The 17,717-nt window shown below is 42.9% G+C and overlaps 1 protein-coding gene across 2 annotated transcripts in view; it reads right to left on the bottom strand.

Annotated features, from left to right (window-relative positions):
- CAMTA1 (calmodulin binding transcription activator 1) overlaps nt 1-17,717 on the bottom strand; it is a 3,052,768-nt gene that overhangs the window by 2,162,725 nt on the left and 872,326 nt on the right. For both annotated transcript variants that reach the window (XM_085604480.1, XM_085604488.1), the window contains exon 4: nt 15,951-16,086. In XM_085604480.1, coding sequence (XP_085460606.1) covers nt 15,951-16,086 — 136 coding nt within the window. The remainder of the gene's footprint in view (nt 1-15,950; nt 16,087-17,717) is intronic.

Here is a 17,717-nt window from a genome sequence, read left to right as displayed (position 1 = left end):
CAGCTATCCTGCATGCTCCCTCTGTGCCTGGCAAAGTTGGCATATACATTCTTTATATGGTGGATTTGATGGCATCAGCAATGTTAGTAGCTTCAAGTCAATGCCAACAGCAAGAGCGCAACATTTGAACCTCTCTTAACCCCTTCGCTGCGGCGGAAATTCCGCCGCAGCGCTGGGGGGTGCGGGGGGGCAGCGCGGTGGCGCGGTGCTCATGACGGAGCCACTCCGTCATGAGCCACGGTTGGGCTGTGCTCATGACGGAGTGGTTCCGTTATGACTCCGCCCACAGCGCTAATCGCCCGCACAGGCGGAGAATTTGCGCCGCGTGGGCGGCGCGGCCGCCAACGGCCGCAGCATGACGGAACCACTCCGTCATGAGCACACGGCAACCGTGGCTCATGACGGCGTGGTTCCGTCATGAGCACGGAAGGAGTTAATGTACATTCATGCTCAGGGATATCTACAGAGGCCAGAAATTGACCAAAAATTGAAGGCGAAAGTCAGAAACGGGAAAAGAGAAAGGCCTGGATCAGTCGAAGGTAAAGTTGATTTTTGACAACTTCGAGAGAAGTTCGGAACACATCTGGTCCAAAGGGTAGCGCAGCCTACAGGAAGCACCCGGGTAATGCATGACAGTGCTGCTCATTTTGCTGCTCAGATAAATATGTGTGGCACTTTGCTGTCACGCTGCAGGGTGCCAATCATTAACACTGCACTTAGGATCAGAATGGGCGGTGTGCTTATTTTATCGAATAAAATCAGGCTGTTTATTTCTGATCTTTGACCGCTGCAGCCAGAGGCGCAACTAGAGCCAAATTTCGGGGGGGGGGGGGGGGGGGGGGGGCTGAGCAAAAATTTCGGGGGGGGGCTGAACTTTAAGCAATAGGCAGAGTGGAGCTGCAGGGGCTCTTAGAAGGGGTGAAACAACAGCGAGGCCTCATTAACATGCAAATGGTCTTTTAAAGACCTGTGAAGTGCTCGGGTGCGGCTGTGTGTGTGCCCGGGAAGCTGTCTCATCCCGGGCTGCCACACACGACGGGGGGGGGGGGGCTGAAGCCCTGTGAGTCCAATGGGTGTTGCGCGCCTGGCTGCAGCTCATGCACCAGATTGGCGAGTTTGACAGTTTCTGAGTTAATGTATGCACTGTTGACAGCACACTTGTGCTCAACCGTGGACAACTAAAACTATTTAGTGTGAATAGCGTGAGTTAAAATAACAATTCTCCCTATTACCTCCTTAGTATCTTTTTTTGCTCCGTTCTTTACCCCATTTCTTTCTCAACCTACCTTTCATTCTCTTAACCTTTTATCCTTTCCCTTTTACTTCCTATCATGCACCTTTTTTTCTCCTCGTCTATTTTTTCTTCGAATTTACTGCCCTACATTTCTCTCTTGCTATTTGAGGTACAAGACACGTTTTTCCCATGGACTTCGATTCACCAAAATGCCTGGGGTAATGGGAGTGACATACACCCTTTGACCTTAGTGTTATGGTATATGACCCTGAATCTTTCCAGGAAGTGGTGTCACATGAACTAAACCCTAATCACAGCACAATGATTGTCATTGATAAAGTTCCATAATAATTGCATGATTTAGCAACACAGTTAAATCTCTGTTTTTCTACCACCTGTATATTAAGGTGCTGGCATGAGTATAACTCATTTCTCTTTTCATTACATGAAAATTGATGTGCCTGTTTGAAGAGGAGGATGCAGTGCCACAAAACATAGTACGATTCTGGGACCCCAAATTATTTAGATCACAAGCTGACATCATTTAATGGTTCTCCTTATGACAAATATAATACATTGTAAAGAAAAGCAAAAAACAATGTTTAGAAAGCAATAGTAGTTATGTCCACCTACGTTGATTCATAAGGAGCTTTGGGCCTATTACCAAAGATAAATTCAGTTGTAAACATAAGTTACTTAACCCCTTGCATGCTTCTGACGGAACCACGCCGTCATGAGTCACGGGTGAGCTGTGCTCATGACGGAGTGGTTCCGTCATGCTGCGGCCGTTGGCGGGCGCTCCTCCCACGCGGCGCTGTTTCCCCGCCTGTGCGGGCGATCAGCGCAAGTGGGTGGAGTCATGACGGAACCACGCCGTCATGAGCACAGCTCACCCGTGACTCATGACGGCGTGGTTCCGTCATGAGCACAGCGGCGCCGCACTGCCCCCAAATCCCCCCCAGCGCTGCGGCGGAATTCGCGCCGCAGCGAAGGGGTTAAGCAGGCAAGGTATTTACAAAGGGATTCTTGGCAAATGTATGTTTTTTTAATGAGTGCACAAGATCTCCCCCAGAAGTGGAGCTTTCTCTGCACCTGTAAATCCATCTCTGTGTGGGATTGAAGGCATTCCTTGGTGTTCCAAGGTATGCTTTGCCTTAGAAGTATGTTTGGGGCATTCACAAACTCCTTTTATTCCAATTTCCAGCTTTTAAAAAGTAATGTTTACTCCAGTCTGTGTAATTCTCTTTCCATGGTGGGAATAGGAATGGATCACTTTCAAATTTGATGGGGGTGTAGGGGAAGGAGTGTCTCCAACTAGAAAAATATGGTCCCTGAGGGGAAAAAAGAAACATACAATATGCATTTAGACACGGAAATTAAACCCCCTGTGCAGAGTTCTCTGCCAAGGAGACCTGTGTATGGTGAGAATTGAATAAAAACTTGGAAATCATGTAATTTCCCATGGAATCTGATCGAAAACCTGCGCCGCGTGCAGCTTTCAGCGTGGATTCCAGTCATAATTTGTGAACTCCTAAAGGTAGTAAAACTACACTTGGTAGTAAAAACCAAAATCATAGTGTAGGTTTACTACTTTTTCATGAATCAGGACAAATCAATAGAACATAAACATTGCCGTTTGCTTAAATTATTCCTTATTGCCAATATATATTAATATGAGATCACTTGTAGCACACTAGTGAGAAATTTAGTGAAAGATTGTGTTCAAACATGATTTATCTTGTAGTCACAATAATGAAATAGTAGTTTAAATTAAAAGGAAACACGTAAAAATGTGAATTGTGCTACCAGCTCCCAGCGGGTGCTGCACAAAGCAGACAGTGCTCAGCAGAAGACTGGTTACAGTCTGCTCCTGGCACCGCCCTTGCTACTTCTGAGGCCAGTGGTTGCAAATGCAGTGCCAAGCGTCACAAGAGCAAAGCCATAGGTCGCAGCTGCGACCTCTAAATGACGTCCGGGAGTGTTTTCTCATTTAGATTGGTTCTGTAAAAACGAGGAAATTCGTGCAGATGGAGGGTGACATCTACAATGAGGGCCTCATGTAGGAAGCCAAATACCGGTCGGTAACGGCCGAAATTCGGTAAATATCCCGTTACCGACCGGTATTTAGCTATTTGAGATGTAGGAGGCATAATTTCAGGATTCGGTAAATTACCGAATCGGTAAAATACCGATTCGGTAAATACCGAATCCTGAAATCATATGTAGGGAGCACTCTAAAGAGTGAAAATTAGTATTAAGAATTCGTTATTTACCACCAAATACAGGTTGGTGATAAATAACGAATACCTTGCAAAAAGTAATATTTTGCAGATTTAAGAGTGCCATGTGGCAGACATACATGCCCTTAGGGCATGTATGTGCGCCACATGTGCACACATGCAAGATTCAGGGGTACAACAGGGTGTCAATGTGACACCCTGCCACCCTTGAATATGCTCCCCCCATTACCGAATCGGTATTTACCGAATCGGTATTTACCGAATCGGTAATGGTGAATGGCTTCCCATTAATTCCTATGGGCCTCCAGGTCCATAGGAATCAATGGGAAGGTATGCCTCATTACCGAATCGGTAAATACCGATTCATAATTACCGAATTTTTCCGATTCGGTAAAATTTACCGAATTATTACCTACATCTTATTTACTGATTCATAAATACCGAATCGGTAAAATTCGGTATTTATGAATCGGTAAATGTGATGCTACCTACATATGGCCCTTAGTGAGCAAATTCAGATTTTACATGTTTCTGGAAAAAAAGTGCAACACATTCGCTCGGCAACCTTTTGACTATTGAAAATGTAGGGCTGCATGGCTGTTTCAACAAACCCTCTTTCTGAGGATTGGACTTTGAGGTGAAACTCCACATGCGTAGGATCAATTGAAATGTGAATTTTGATGCTTTTTTTCCACATAAAAACATTTTCCCTGTGTTCCTCTGGAATTACAGAGGTGACTAAATCCCTTCGGGACACTACCTACAACCCTACTGCCCATTGTTTATGGATGCGTGGAAATTGTAGTGTTGGGAAGTTACTGTAATTTGTGGTGTATTCCAAAAATGGGCTACTTGGAAGATGTATTTCACATTTGCATCCCTCATTTCCATGACTCTACCCTGTGCATCCTAATTTTCACCCCTGCATGTGTGAGGGAAAATTTGCACATCTAACAGGTTTTGATATTGGCAGCATGAACAGTCCAAGGATCCCGAATTTGTGGGAATTCCATGCCCAGGCGCATGATTTTCAGCTCACAAGAGACAATACCTTTACGGTGAACAAATACCCTTTTTTAGTGTCTCCTTCTCCACTGACAGCATTTATTCATCCCTCCCATCTTCTTCTATTTGTTGACTTTTTATTTCTAGAAATCATCCTCTCCATGTCTCCCTTTCTCTCTATTTCCCTCGTTGTGTTCTTGGCGCAATTCATATATGCACTCTACTCTTTCTTTCTCAGTCTAACTTTTCCACTGTCCTCTGTTTGCCTGCTCTCTTTCTACGTCTCCCTCGTTCATTCTCATTTAGTCTTCGTCCCTCGCTCTATTCCTCATCTGCCCCAACTGTGTCTATCTTGATCAGTCTCTCATTCTCCTTTCATCTTCTCCTCTCTCAATATCACTCTTTGCCCTCTCACATTGCCACTGTTTCTCTCTATGGACTCCTTTTCCAGCTCCATGCATGCGTCTATATCCAGGGCCGGCTCCCCAGCTAAGGCGCAGAAGCATCGGTCAACCACTGGCGTACGAAAATTGAGGGGGCCTCCCTGCATTGTACGAAGAGGGCCCCCCTCCAGGCTCAATCAGGAGCTCTCTGGCCAAAGTGCAGTGCTGAGGGGGCCCCCCCGCACCGCGGGGGCTGCGGGGGCATGTGTTACGCCCCTGCGGTCCACTGCTCTGCGAGCAGTGTAAAAAGAAAAACTACAACTATAATAACTAGCGTTATTATCATTTTAGTTTTCCTTGCTTCTCAGGTGAAGGGCGGGGCGGGTGGACCGGGCTGGTCAGTGCATAGAGCAGGGAGGAGTGTAAAGCACACTCCAAAGGGCCGGTCAAACTGTCATGCGCACTTTGCATCTTTCCCACCAGGCTGCATTACACAGCCTGGTGGGGAACATGCAAAGCCTCCAAGCCCCAGTTTGAGCGCCGATCCACAGAGCTCAGACCACTCACAACGCTGCTTAAGGCAGCGCTGTGACTGGACAGGGGATTCTGGGAGGCTGGGAGATTTCCTGTAGCGGCGCAGAGGAGATGGAGCAGAGGCGGCAGCACCCAGGTAAGTCAGTTTATTTTTGTTTTTTCCCCCCTCCACTCCCCCCAGCTCCTCCACCCACGCTTAGAAGCGGCCGCTACTGCCTATATATAGTTCCATTCACCCATTTTCATGTCTCTGTCTCCCTTATCTCTCTTTCCATCTCTATTGTTTTCAGTGTTCATCCATTAGCTCTTCACTTTGTCCCTCTCAAATTTCTCTGTCGTTCTCTCTCTTTATCGTGTTCAGTCTCTCTGCCTTTGAATTCTTGTCTCCCACTCTCTTTCTCATGCCCTATCTCCTTTCGCACTCGCTGTTTGTCCCTATCTTTTGCTCGCTTTCGCCATTGCATCATTTTCTCACTGATTCTCTCTATTACTTTCCATTCTAGCTTCTTGTGCCTGTTTCTTTATTTCTTCCACTCTTTCTGTGTCCCTCATCTCTCTCCCTCTGCATGTCTTTCATTTCAATTAAGACCCTCCTCCTCTTCTGTCTCTCTCAACTACTCTCACTCATTCTCTCAATTTCCCTCTATCCTTCCCAGGCTTTGACTGTTTCTCTTACCAGGTCTCTCTAGGCCACACACCCTTTTCTTTCCTCCCATTGTCTTGCTCACTATCCTCTCTCTATCCATCTTTCATTTCACCACTCTTTCTTTATCTGTATGTATGTTAAATATCACCATCACTTTCTGTCCTTATCTGTATGCTTTTCACTTTAAGTCTCTTCTTTTTATATCTCTAATACTTTCTATCTTTCTTACTATCTACAACCTTCTCTCACCCCCTCGATATGCCTTTTTCTCGTTACTTCCCCCCTGCTCTCCTTCTGTACCATCCCTTCTACCTTGTTTCACTTCAACCAGTCGCGGCTCGCAATACTCGTGGGTGAAGGGGCGGGCGGGGGTGTCGCGCAGGGGTTATTGCGCGGGAGTGACTGCGGGGGGATGGGTAAAATAAAAATAAACCTAACCTGACCGGGTCCCGTACCGCCTCTGCTCATGGGCCGGGTTCCTGCTCCTGAACAGGAACAGGCATGCTCCCTCCCCTAAGCCAATTACAACGCTGCAATGGCAGCGTTGTGATTGGTGCAGAGTCCCTGACAGCACCCAGACGGGCACCTGTTTGGAGGCCATTTTCTCTAGAGAAAATGTAGAGTGTGTATGACTTAAGCAGTCAGGGCACTCAGAGTGGTGCAAGCCACTCCTCCCCGACCCGCCAACCCGCCGCCCCCAACAAGGCATATCCTCCTGCCCACCCCCAGCCAGGCATACCCCTGCCTTCTGCTTTCTCGCAGTGTGAGAAGCAGAAAATAAAATGTATTTAAAATACCATTTTATTTTCTGCTTCTCGCACTGCGGGAAAGCCGTGGGGCGGCGCTCCTCCGCCCTAATGGAGGAGCCGCCCCTGCCCTCCATGTTGTCCCTACTCTCATGACCTAAGCTTTCTGCTTCTCTCGTCTCCCATCCTTCCTTCTCTGTTCTCTATGCCCATCCTCTCCGCACTTCTGAGAGGCGGAAGTGCCGTAAAACCTTTCCACAGGACGCCATCTTGAACACCTTCCTTTAGAAGACCTGGATGATCTGTGGAGCAACCAGTCCCCTGAATGACAATCAGCCTCACCTGCTCTGTATTCATGCAATCAGATGTAAATCTTTCCGCATATGAAGGCGCTGCTCACTGGGCTGCCAATTACTAAGCGCCCTGTGATTGTGCTGCTCGAGTGTAATGCATATTAAAGCAGAATGCCTAATAATATATTAGTTTTAAGCATTTGATTGCATTTGTATTTGACTTGTTTTGGTGCGTGGGGGTGGCTGTGCTAATTTCTAATTATGATTGTTATGTGCAATATATCACATCAAATCCTAGACAGAGCAAAAACCAATTTGTGCTCATTCTCTATCAGACATTCTAATATTCCGAGCCCCTCATTAATAGGTATTCAGCTGCTCATTCCTCATGTAATTTCTGAGTCTCTTCATTTCACAGAAAATTATCCGGCCAGAAAGGCAAACACAGGAGTTGTAGCTGCAGACCTTATAACAGAGAAGGTTCCGGCAATGTCACGCAACCTTATAGAGCACCACCAGCAGAGGGTGCCAGACCCCGCCCTCAGGAAAACTAGCTTTTCCCCACCCCCAGGAAAACTCAACATTTCCGGGGACCTAACACAGGCCTCTGTAGCCCCTGCAGTGCAGGGGGGCCTCCATCCACCCGGGGAACCCATGGTCAGTCAAGACCTATGAATATCTGTGAGGTATAAGAGGGGCCACACTCACAAAATTCTGTATGCCGGGCCCATCCTTTTGCGTTGTACCACAGCCCAGTGTCCTAGAAGGAAGTTATAAAATTCCACATCTCCAACATTTCTTGCCAGGACCAGGCCTAACCACAGTACTTAGTGCCCATACTGTCATCAGCATTGTAATCAATGCTGGATGTTTAAGTATAGACTAAACAATGAATTACAATGCACCAAAATGCCAGGGGTAGAAGAAGTGACTTCACAGACCCTATGGCCCATGATGACATCGTAGGGTTAATCCCTTGTCTGGTCCTTAGCCCCTTGACAGTCCCTTAGACGCTACTGAAGATCTTGTGTAAGAGAAAGGAATGAAAAATACAGAAAGGAGCAACGCTTATAAGAGCTCTGTGAGCGACGGCTCCTCCGTCAAGGCGGAGGAGCGCCGCCCCACTGCTTTCTAAGCAGTGAATAAAGGAAAAATAAAATGATAATAAAACATGTTATTATCATTCCATTTCTTTCTTGCTATGACCGGTATGCCGATTCAATGGTGGGGTCGGGCCATTCTGATTGACATTGGCAGGCTGGGAGGAGGAGTTGTACGCACTGCTACAAGTGGGCATGTCTGTTTAGCTAGCCATCTGAGGCCGGCCCGACAGACATGCGTACGTAGGTTTCTCCAACCCAGCTGTATTCCACAGCCAGGTGGAGAAAAAGCACAGACTCCCTATGCCTGAGCGAGGATCAAACCAGCTCGCTCAGGCAAATCCCCATGCTGCTCTCATGCCAGTAGTAGCATGAGAGCAGCGTCTGGATTGGATGGGGAGTCTGTGACGCGTCCCAGGGACTGCTAGAGGCAGGAGAGCAGAGGAGCACTGAGGCACGAGGCATTTAGCAGCATCAGGTAAGTATTTTATTTATTTTTAACCCCTCCCATGCTCCCCTTCCCACATTCCCCCGTGCCCCCTCCACCTGCTCCACCACTTTTATTTGTATTGGCTGCCACTGAGCTCTGTTTATTTTCTATTTCTTTTTGAGATAGGGATAGCAAGCACAGTGCCAATGCTTCCCAAGGGCAATTCAGGTGTAGCAGCCACTAGTATTAGCTACGCAAATTATGTGCGTGACTTAAAATTTACATTAACTATGTACCTGAAACAGAAGTATAATATTTAATGGTGAGACCGTGTTTCCACATGGAGGATGAACCCTCTGGCATGTTTTGGTGCTAAACCTCAGAGAGGATGCAGTTCCCAATATCACACGAGGCAAAACAAAAAACATTGTCTTGAGGAAAATAGGTGACACCTCAGCAGGTAAACTGCATATATTTCAGTAGAGTATTCGGGGAAGGTGAGCCACAGCACACTCCAAATTATGAATCAGTGACAGTGATTAGTGAAATACTATAACTTGAGATGGGGAACAGCCCTCACACAACCGCTTCACATTCCTGTGCACGCATATTAGGGAAACAAAGCACACAATATCTACGTCCTATCTGGGAAATCTCATGACGAGCATCCATGCAGTTTTACCAGTGCTTAATTTGTAAACAAATAAGTACCAGGTTTTTCGTCAGGAGGCCACTGCAACTTCCACTACACATTGCCCCTGACATACTGTCAGTGATAGTATCAATGCAACTACTAACAATCAAACTCCTACAAGTGTGGCAATTCAGACTATTTCAGGCCTCCACAGCTTTAAGAATAGCTTGGGCGGCAGGTATCAGTTTTTAATGTATATTGAATTAATAATTAACTTTTGTAGTCATCTCTAAAGTAGTCAGACAGTGCCACCTTTTGGCAGATTTTCAAAGGCACCGGTGTTGACAATTAAGTGGCGGTGCGGAGCACCGGAAACCACCAGCCCAAATTAAGCACTGAGTTTTACCACATGCTTGGGGGGAAACATAACTGCAACTAGTTACACTAGCAAAAGGTATCAGTCACCAAGTTCAGAGCCACAGATAGCAAAGATTACATGTTTGTCTAAATATCTGTCTCCACCCAGAACTGATTCCAAAATCACTTTTAACATGCACATACACAACGGCATCATTGAGATACATTACGGGTTGATTACAAAAAAGAGGAAAATTATTTTGGAAAAATACACTCCTGATTCATGTTCAGTGCTAAGCAGCAGCACTACCATTGTTGATAACCCTTTCTGTTTGAGTGGATTCTTCCAGTCAGTCTTATTGAGGTCTCCTTTTGGGACATATGGCATCCAGTTTATGTCCAGGAAATTCATGCACCAGCGCCAGTATTATATTGACCATTCGACATAAAAGTAAAAATACTATTTAATATTGGAGTGGCCCCACTAGAGGGCTGTAAGGCCAAAGGACATGGGCCACTTTACTTGTGAAAGACACTGTTTTTTAGGTCTCGCCTGACCCAGCGCATGCGCTGGTCTGGCGAGACTTTTTGAGAGGGCTCCAGAAAGTGCTACCAGGCCAGCCTAGAGCTACAGTGCATGTGCGCGGGCGCGCGCGCCGCGCTTCATCGCGATTACTTTCACTTTCGCGGCCGCGTGGCCGCACGGCCGCTTTGATGTTTGATCCCATCACTTTAGCGGCCGATTGGCATAGCCAATAGGTCTCGCTTTTGGGACCTTATAAGTATTTAGTTATGCAACTGTTGCATCGCTAAGCACTTATAAGGTCCCAAAGGCGAGACCTATTGGCTATGCCAATGCTTGTTTTTTAATGAGGCAGAACATTGCTTGTTAACAGAAGAGGACAGACGAGCAAGTGAGAACAATGAGACAGACAAGAAAGAATGCAAACGTGAGAAAGACGAGGAGATGGACAGAGTGTTTATTCGGGATCTCACAAGATAGAGAGGTGTTCATGGGACTTGTTCCTTTGGATTTATAGCAGACCAATTAAGTTGCATGGGGATATATCTGCCATGGGTTTATAGGAGGTCTGTTTCTAATATATAGGCGTAACTAGGCCTTTTATTAGGTACTTACAGGAAGTTTACTTCTACACGCAGAAACTGTAACAGTGCGCATGCCCATGCGCTACACTTTTTTTTAAGGATCCAAAAATTGCCCATACTTGGGCACCATATTAAGGAAGTTAAACTCTGCCTGTTGTAGGGTGATGATTACAGCATTTTTGTATCATTAAAAATATTATACAAGTATCTGCACCCATTAAGCACTAAATCAATTATTAGTACTTCTGGTCATTTAAAAGGGGATAGGTCCATAAGGCATGGAGATGCTACTGAATTAACATTCTGCACCCCAGAAGCTTTGTTCAATAGCTTTACGTTTCCATGTGCTTCCCCGTAGGCTCATCAGACAGGATTGTTTCGTGCTACGTCTGTCACGGCGCTTCAGCCCCAGGGACTTCGAGAGGGTTTTTCCTTGATGCCTTCATGCAATACGTTTTGCTAGTACCACCTTTTTAGGACACAGGACACCTTTTCTGGAGAATATATGATGCCTTGATCTTTAATGTCAGGATCTAGATGATAAATCTTTATTAAAGTTCAGGATCAGGGTGTTTCTTAAAAGTTAAAAGGCCTTGTGGATAAGGACCTACTCAGTGATATTCCATACGTGGAAAAGATAATAGCTACTTGCTACATTTATGCAGCAGAAAACCTTAATAGAGTATATTTTGTAGGTGATAGAAGTAGAGAAAGTGATTGTGAAAAATGTAATGGGCTGTTGTGGGGAATAAAGACCACATCGCCTTCCTGATGAAAACAGGAATGCGTTTGAAAAATGTACACGTGGTATATTTTATTCTCTATAATATATTCTTTAGCTGTGCACAGTCAAATATTAATTTGTGCAAGTCATCATACTTGTTCATGAATATTTATTGCAATATTCTATTAAATTTCCTATGATTTACATCAGCTTGTAATTTGGCTTCGATGCAGATACTGAATTCAACCTCTATGAAACTGTTAAAGTATGTATCTGCAATTAAAGTTTCACTGATGTAGTTGTGTAAACAAAAATACACATATTTCTTTTTTAGCATGAAAGCAGTGTAATTTGGTCCTGGATTCTGAATTGTGCACATAGTACACATTTTGTCCCGGCTCTGTACACTGCATTGAAAAAACATAACATATTGTGAAACAACCGTCTGTTTGTCGACAAAGGAGGCATAACATTGTTTTCTAATAGCATTTCCTAAATGGACAAACCTAAACATCCATTTTACTTACAGGGAAAAATAGCTCAGATCATAAACATGAGATTTAGTTAATTTATATATTGAGATTATCGTGTTATTCATCTGGTGTTTATGCATTAAACCACTCAAATGCTATTTATGCAAGTTTCACATCTCAACTATGTTATCTTGTTGCAGCACATATCATTTAATTTAAAAATCCAATATATTTTGTTTAATTGAGATGTCCTTATTTTTCTTTGCCAGCTTTGCGGAAATTGAAAATGGTGTAACATAAATTGGTACAGAGAAATATTTTGTAATGATTTCAATGCTGATAGTTTCAAAACCTGCTGAAGGCTGATAATATCAAAGGCCAAAACAGGTCAATATACAGTTGTTGAATATGAACAAATCAATTCCGGGCTGACCTCATGCTTATTGGTTGGTCACTTAATATAATTCATATCCGATCCATAGATGAACTAGAATAGATATTGCTTGTTCAGCATACAAAAATGTCCTTGCAGTTTCATAAGGAGTGTAGTCTATTAAGGAGCCTATTTATTAAGAGTCTTTATTTCACTATAGATGCATGGAAAAACCTACTTGACACTGCTACATATTTATCATACTAAATGGCCAACTCTTTTCATGGATTGTTTAATTTAATTACATTTTAGAGTGCAAGCCTTCTTTATTTATTTATAAGGTTTTATATAGCGCGAACGTGACCCACAAGGGTATCAGAGCGCTTTACAGTATGTATATAGTTAAAGAGACATAAAAGATAAAGTAATATACACGCATTAGATATTCGTCATTACTTACAGTAGAGGCAAAAGGTATAAGATAACATAGGTATAAGATGACATAGTAGACCAGTGGAGGAGAACATGATCCCAGAGGGCAACGTCATATTGCAGACAATAAGGTTATTGGACCTTAGGTCTGCATTGGGATAAAAACAGACCAATAGTGTTCTCTTTCCATCCACACAGGGTATCCAGTAATATGCGGATCGTATTGGTGGCTCGAAGCCAGTATAGGGTCAGGACTTAGGACGTAAGTTTGTTCATTAGAAGGATTTTTACCTCTTTTTTGAAGGCTGTAAGGGAAGAGATTCCCCGAACCAATGGAGGTAGGGAATTCCATATCTTTGGGGCGATCCCTGAGAAGGCTCTGCAACCAATTCTCTTTTTATGAAAGGTTTGTGGTTTCAGAAGTAGAGAACTCGTGCTTCGTAATTGTCTGCATCCTCCGGATCGTTCTAGTTTTTGAGCTAGGTAGCTGGGTGTGTTGTTGTGTAGTGCTTTATGGGTCATGCAGGCAACTTTTAGATGAATTCTTGCCTCATATGGCAGCCAGTTCAGCGTTTTCAGGGTTGGGGAAATGTGGCTATTTCTTTTAGCTCCTGATACCAATCTTGCAGCAGCGTTAAGTGAAGCCCTCAAAGGGGCCAGCTTGTATCTGGGGAGGCCACAGAGAGTGGTGCTTCCATAGTCTAGTCTTGATAACACTAAGGCTTGAACTGCCATTTTTAAGTCGCTCTGCGGGAGGAAGGGATTAAGTTACCTTAGTAAACTCATCTGGTGATTGGCTCCCTTGGTGGCCTTTACATCTGTTTAATCAAATCTGGTGTGCAAATGCACACGTTTTACAGATTTATTCATTTTAAATTATTATTATATCGATACATCACAAAAATGTGTGATTTGTAAGAAGGCAGTCATTCAGTATAAATGGTTTACTTGCAGTTGCAGTTAAATAGGTTTTTTGTAGTTCTTTACATTTGTAGTGTAATTAAGGGGCCACTGTAAATTGTACATACATTTATTATGAACAGGGGTACCGATCTTACTACTGCCTTGTTTCCCCTATGTAGTCCTTCCTAATAAGGAAATCTAAGAAAAATTACACAGGAAATGCGGTTGCATCACAATCATGTTTGCAATTTTTTTAAAGTATATACAAGCTACATTCTGTTGACACTAAATTATAAAGTAATGTTAGCTCAAGCCATGGTATACGAAACAACGATCTAATATCAGAGAGACGACTATCTAATATCAGAGGTTGTCTATCTATGGCTTTGTATCAGTTTGGTTTCTCGCAGTCAAGATATGCTCCTTGCATAGGGTTTATAGCTTGAGTTATCAAAAGTGTCAGAGATTAGGATCACCTACATTCTAAGATGCACTAAACAATAAAACGGGTTTAACAATCTATTGAACTTTGAGGTAATTCTCTTCTCCAGTGATTTCAGATGGCAGAGAGTTTATTCTCTAACATGGTTCTTCTGCCAAGAGGGGTACAAATAAACCTTGGCACTGTTTGGGATATATTCCAACATTCTTTTCACCCACTGGTTTGTGGATTCTGATCTCAAAATGTTAATCATAATGGTATCAAATGTTAATGTTATTTATCTTTGTGAGATAAATATTAAGTTTCTTGAGCTTGCATGACATTACGTGCTGCTCAATTCTGGATTGTTTGCAGTCGTTTAGCATTTAAGGAGACCTATGGTACCCGAGCAGTGGGAAGTTCTGTCCATTTGATCACCAACCTAGTGAAAAACTTTAAATGTCTTGTTATTTGACTCTAAAGTATTCCATAATTGAAATATATTACATTGTGCGCTCACGAGGTTACAGGTGTTACAACTGTGCACAACCTGCAACATGAACCAGTGATGGTGAGGGCACGCACGGCAAAATGAAACAATTTCTGTTTTGCTATTTTTTGTAGAACAATTGCAGCTATTTTTTTTATTTTTATAAAGCATGCGTCAGTGCCAGACTTGGGAAACAGACCCAAATAATGGAATTACAAAGAGCAGTGGAACATCGTCTTTCCAATTTAACACCATACAGACAATGCTGACTACCAGCCATAATCAGGAGGTGTAATTATAATTCAATGTGAACATAGGCAATAGTCACATTCATAGGAAGTCCTCCTAGGAATGGTTTTAGTGGACCATTTGGGAATACTGAATCTGCCACAAGAGCTCATGACATGAGCCAAGTAAGCTCCTTCAAATGCAGTCACCCAATAAAAAGAGAAAAAGGGGTGTAAAAAATGCACAAAAACTTTGGGCATAGTTTGCACTCCTCAAGTTAATGCTGGTTCACCAATGTGCAGTAATGAAATATTATGCATGTAAATTTTAATTAGGATAGCAGTAAATCTGCCACTTCTGTAGACTTCACATCATAAATCTGCAGATAGAGGTAGAAAATGTGTGCTGAATGGGGAGCAGCAGGCAGTAGCCAATGGGAATGATGCTAACACCCACAGAGTCCTAACTTTTTGAACATTCTCTAACAATTCCCATTTTTGTAATTCAAATAAAAAAAAAATCCAGAAAGTGAAAAATTGATGTGGTAAAGTCCTCACAAGGACTGATTTGCAGTGGCTACAGGAGAAAAGGTTTCCAAACAAGAAACAATATTGTCTTGTGTCGATAGTATGAGAAACAATATGTTAAGGTGCATGGCGCATTAGAAATACACAATCAGGTGGATTTCCAACTGGGTAAATTCCTCCAGTTTACAGTTAAATGTACACACATCAATCCAAAATGTTCATACGTTTATGTGTGAATAATTTGGGATTTTTTTTAAATTTATTGCAGAGTCTTAAATATAATCAAATCATAGGAAGAATCCTTTGAGGGGTAGTTTGACAGATGTTTAAAGTGTATTAAAGATTGATTATAATTTAAATTTAGAGAAAAAGAAGGCATTCAAAGACATGCATGATCATAAGGCATGAGCATAAGTCATGAGAATAAAGGCAAACATAGTAATAGTATTTAGAGTAAGTGAGGGTCAATGTACTATTTAAGAGATGAAGGGGCAGTGCTGCTGCTTTCTACTAAACAATTGATATAGACATCTTTATAATGTTATTGATGTGATAATAACAACAGTATACAGAAATCATATTCTGCATTACAAATGTATTGTCAAATGCGTTTAACGTTAAACTTTAAATTCATTGTTATCTCTAAAAATCAAACAAAATCTTGTCCTACCTCTACTCCTTGCACCTTCAGCTTCATATGATCTTCTCTTGTCGTCTTTCCATCTTTCCGCTTTTTCCAGCAATATCCATCTTTCCTATATTTAACCTTCTTCCTATTGTACAGGATCATAGAACCATTCTGTGGCCTGAAAGCAAGACAGTTAAATCACCAGAGAGAAGACAATAAAAACATTTATGAAGAAAGATATGGAGGACCAGTAAAAGTTGTAACATAAAGCGCAATAAGCCTGTCTCCAATTGGCAGATCATCATTTTTCAGAGTTTATGGCCACTCACAGGCAATGGTTTATGGCGCGCACAAATGTACTGGTGTTTTTTGTACCTAATGAATTAAATGTGTCAGTGATAGACTTAGAATATCTTCTTAGCAATGACTTGTGCATCAATGGCGCCCTGGATTTGCTGTTTAGTAGAGAAAGAGGAAGGCAAAGAGGAAATATGATATGCCTTTTTTCCCTACTAATTATTAGATTTTAGAACTAGCAGCAAAAACATGAAAGAGTGTGCTCAACTAATGGTTCATTTTTTATAACACAGAAAACAAAAACAAAAATCACATTTTATTGCCAATACGAAAAACAATGAACAATAATCTATTGGGTGAAAATACACATGATATAATAAGCGCGTACCACAAAGGAGATCAACAGAGAAACACCAAAAGGACAGAAAATATAAGGACAATTTTGGTCATGCAGCTCTTGGTCAGTGGAACAGTAGACAAACCCCCAACCTTACTGTTAACATTTTTTATAACTCCTTTAATTCGTTTTGAGATCGAACAAGAACAAAGCGAATTGCAAATAGTGAGACATTGTTCAGCAGCAATTTCATGAATTATGCAAACCTTAAGCATTCTGCTATTAATCTCTTGCCCCTTGTATGTGCCTATTCCTATTTCCTGTAAGCGGTTCCATCATGGTCCCCAGATCCTTTCATGCTTTTTGAGGCACTCCCTGTTCTTGTGTTCTAAGGCTGAGGAGACAATATAATAGTGCATCCACCAGAGCCATTTCGCTGACCCTTGTAGCTCTGTCAGAGCCAGACAACTGTTTATTCCCTGGTAGGCTGGAGTCTTTTGTGGCTGGCTTAAAAAGGCCCACGCTGCTCCGGGTACCTCTCTCACCTTCTCCAGCTTCTGGACGTTCATTGCAGCAGCATTGGGGTGGTTTCAAGCAAGAGAGAAAGAAAAGGGAAGGAGAGGAGAGAAAGGACCCGCAGCAGGCGTACAATTGACCTATAGATTCTGGAGAACCCGCTCTGGCCAGTGGCTCCATGGTTAATTCGGGCTCCATTGGGGTAATTTGAGGAAGGGATGTAAGGTCTGTTTTGTGCTCATCCAGAACATCTCATAATTGCAACAATAGACTTGGGACTTATTTAAGGCAAAATCCTCTGCCAGTCTTATGACTTCCCTTCTACACATCTCCGAGTTTCAAAATCCCGATCAGATCTCAGGACCAGATTTCATTAATCTTGTCAAGTGTTCAAGTCATGTTCTGGGCCTTAAAGAGGTTTATCATGCGAGTGTACTGCCCCTCCCCATCCACTTCAGAGTCTGCACCTGTACTCCAGTGTGCTTCTTCTGACTGAGAGAAGTGAGTATCGAGCATGCTAGCTGCAGAGCAGGTCCAGTATCCTCAACCCTTCGAAGAAGTTATTTTCAAGTTTATCGACAGGATCCTCCCATCACCAAGTAACCAGTCATTTATGTGGATTAGTTGAGCTGCTTAGTAATAAAGTCAAATGTTCACTA

Source organism: Triturus cristatus, chromosome 1_2 (assembly GCF_964204655.1).
Source record: "Triturus cristatus chromosome 1_2, aTriCri1.1, whole genome shotgun sequence".
Lineage (NCBI taxonomy): Eukaryota > Metazoa > Chordata > Amphibia > Caudata > Salamandridae > Triturus > Triturus cristatus.
This window is presented reverse-complemented; position numbering and strand designations above follow the sequence as displayed.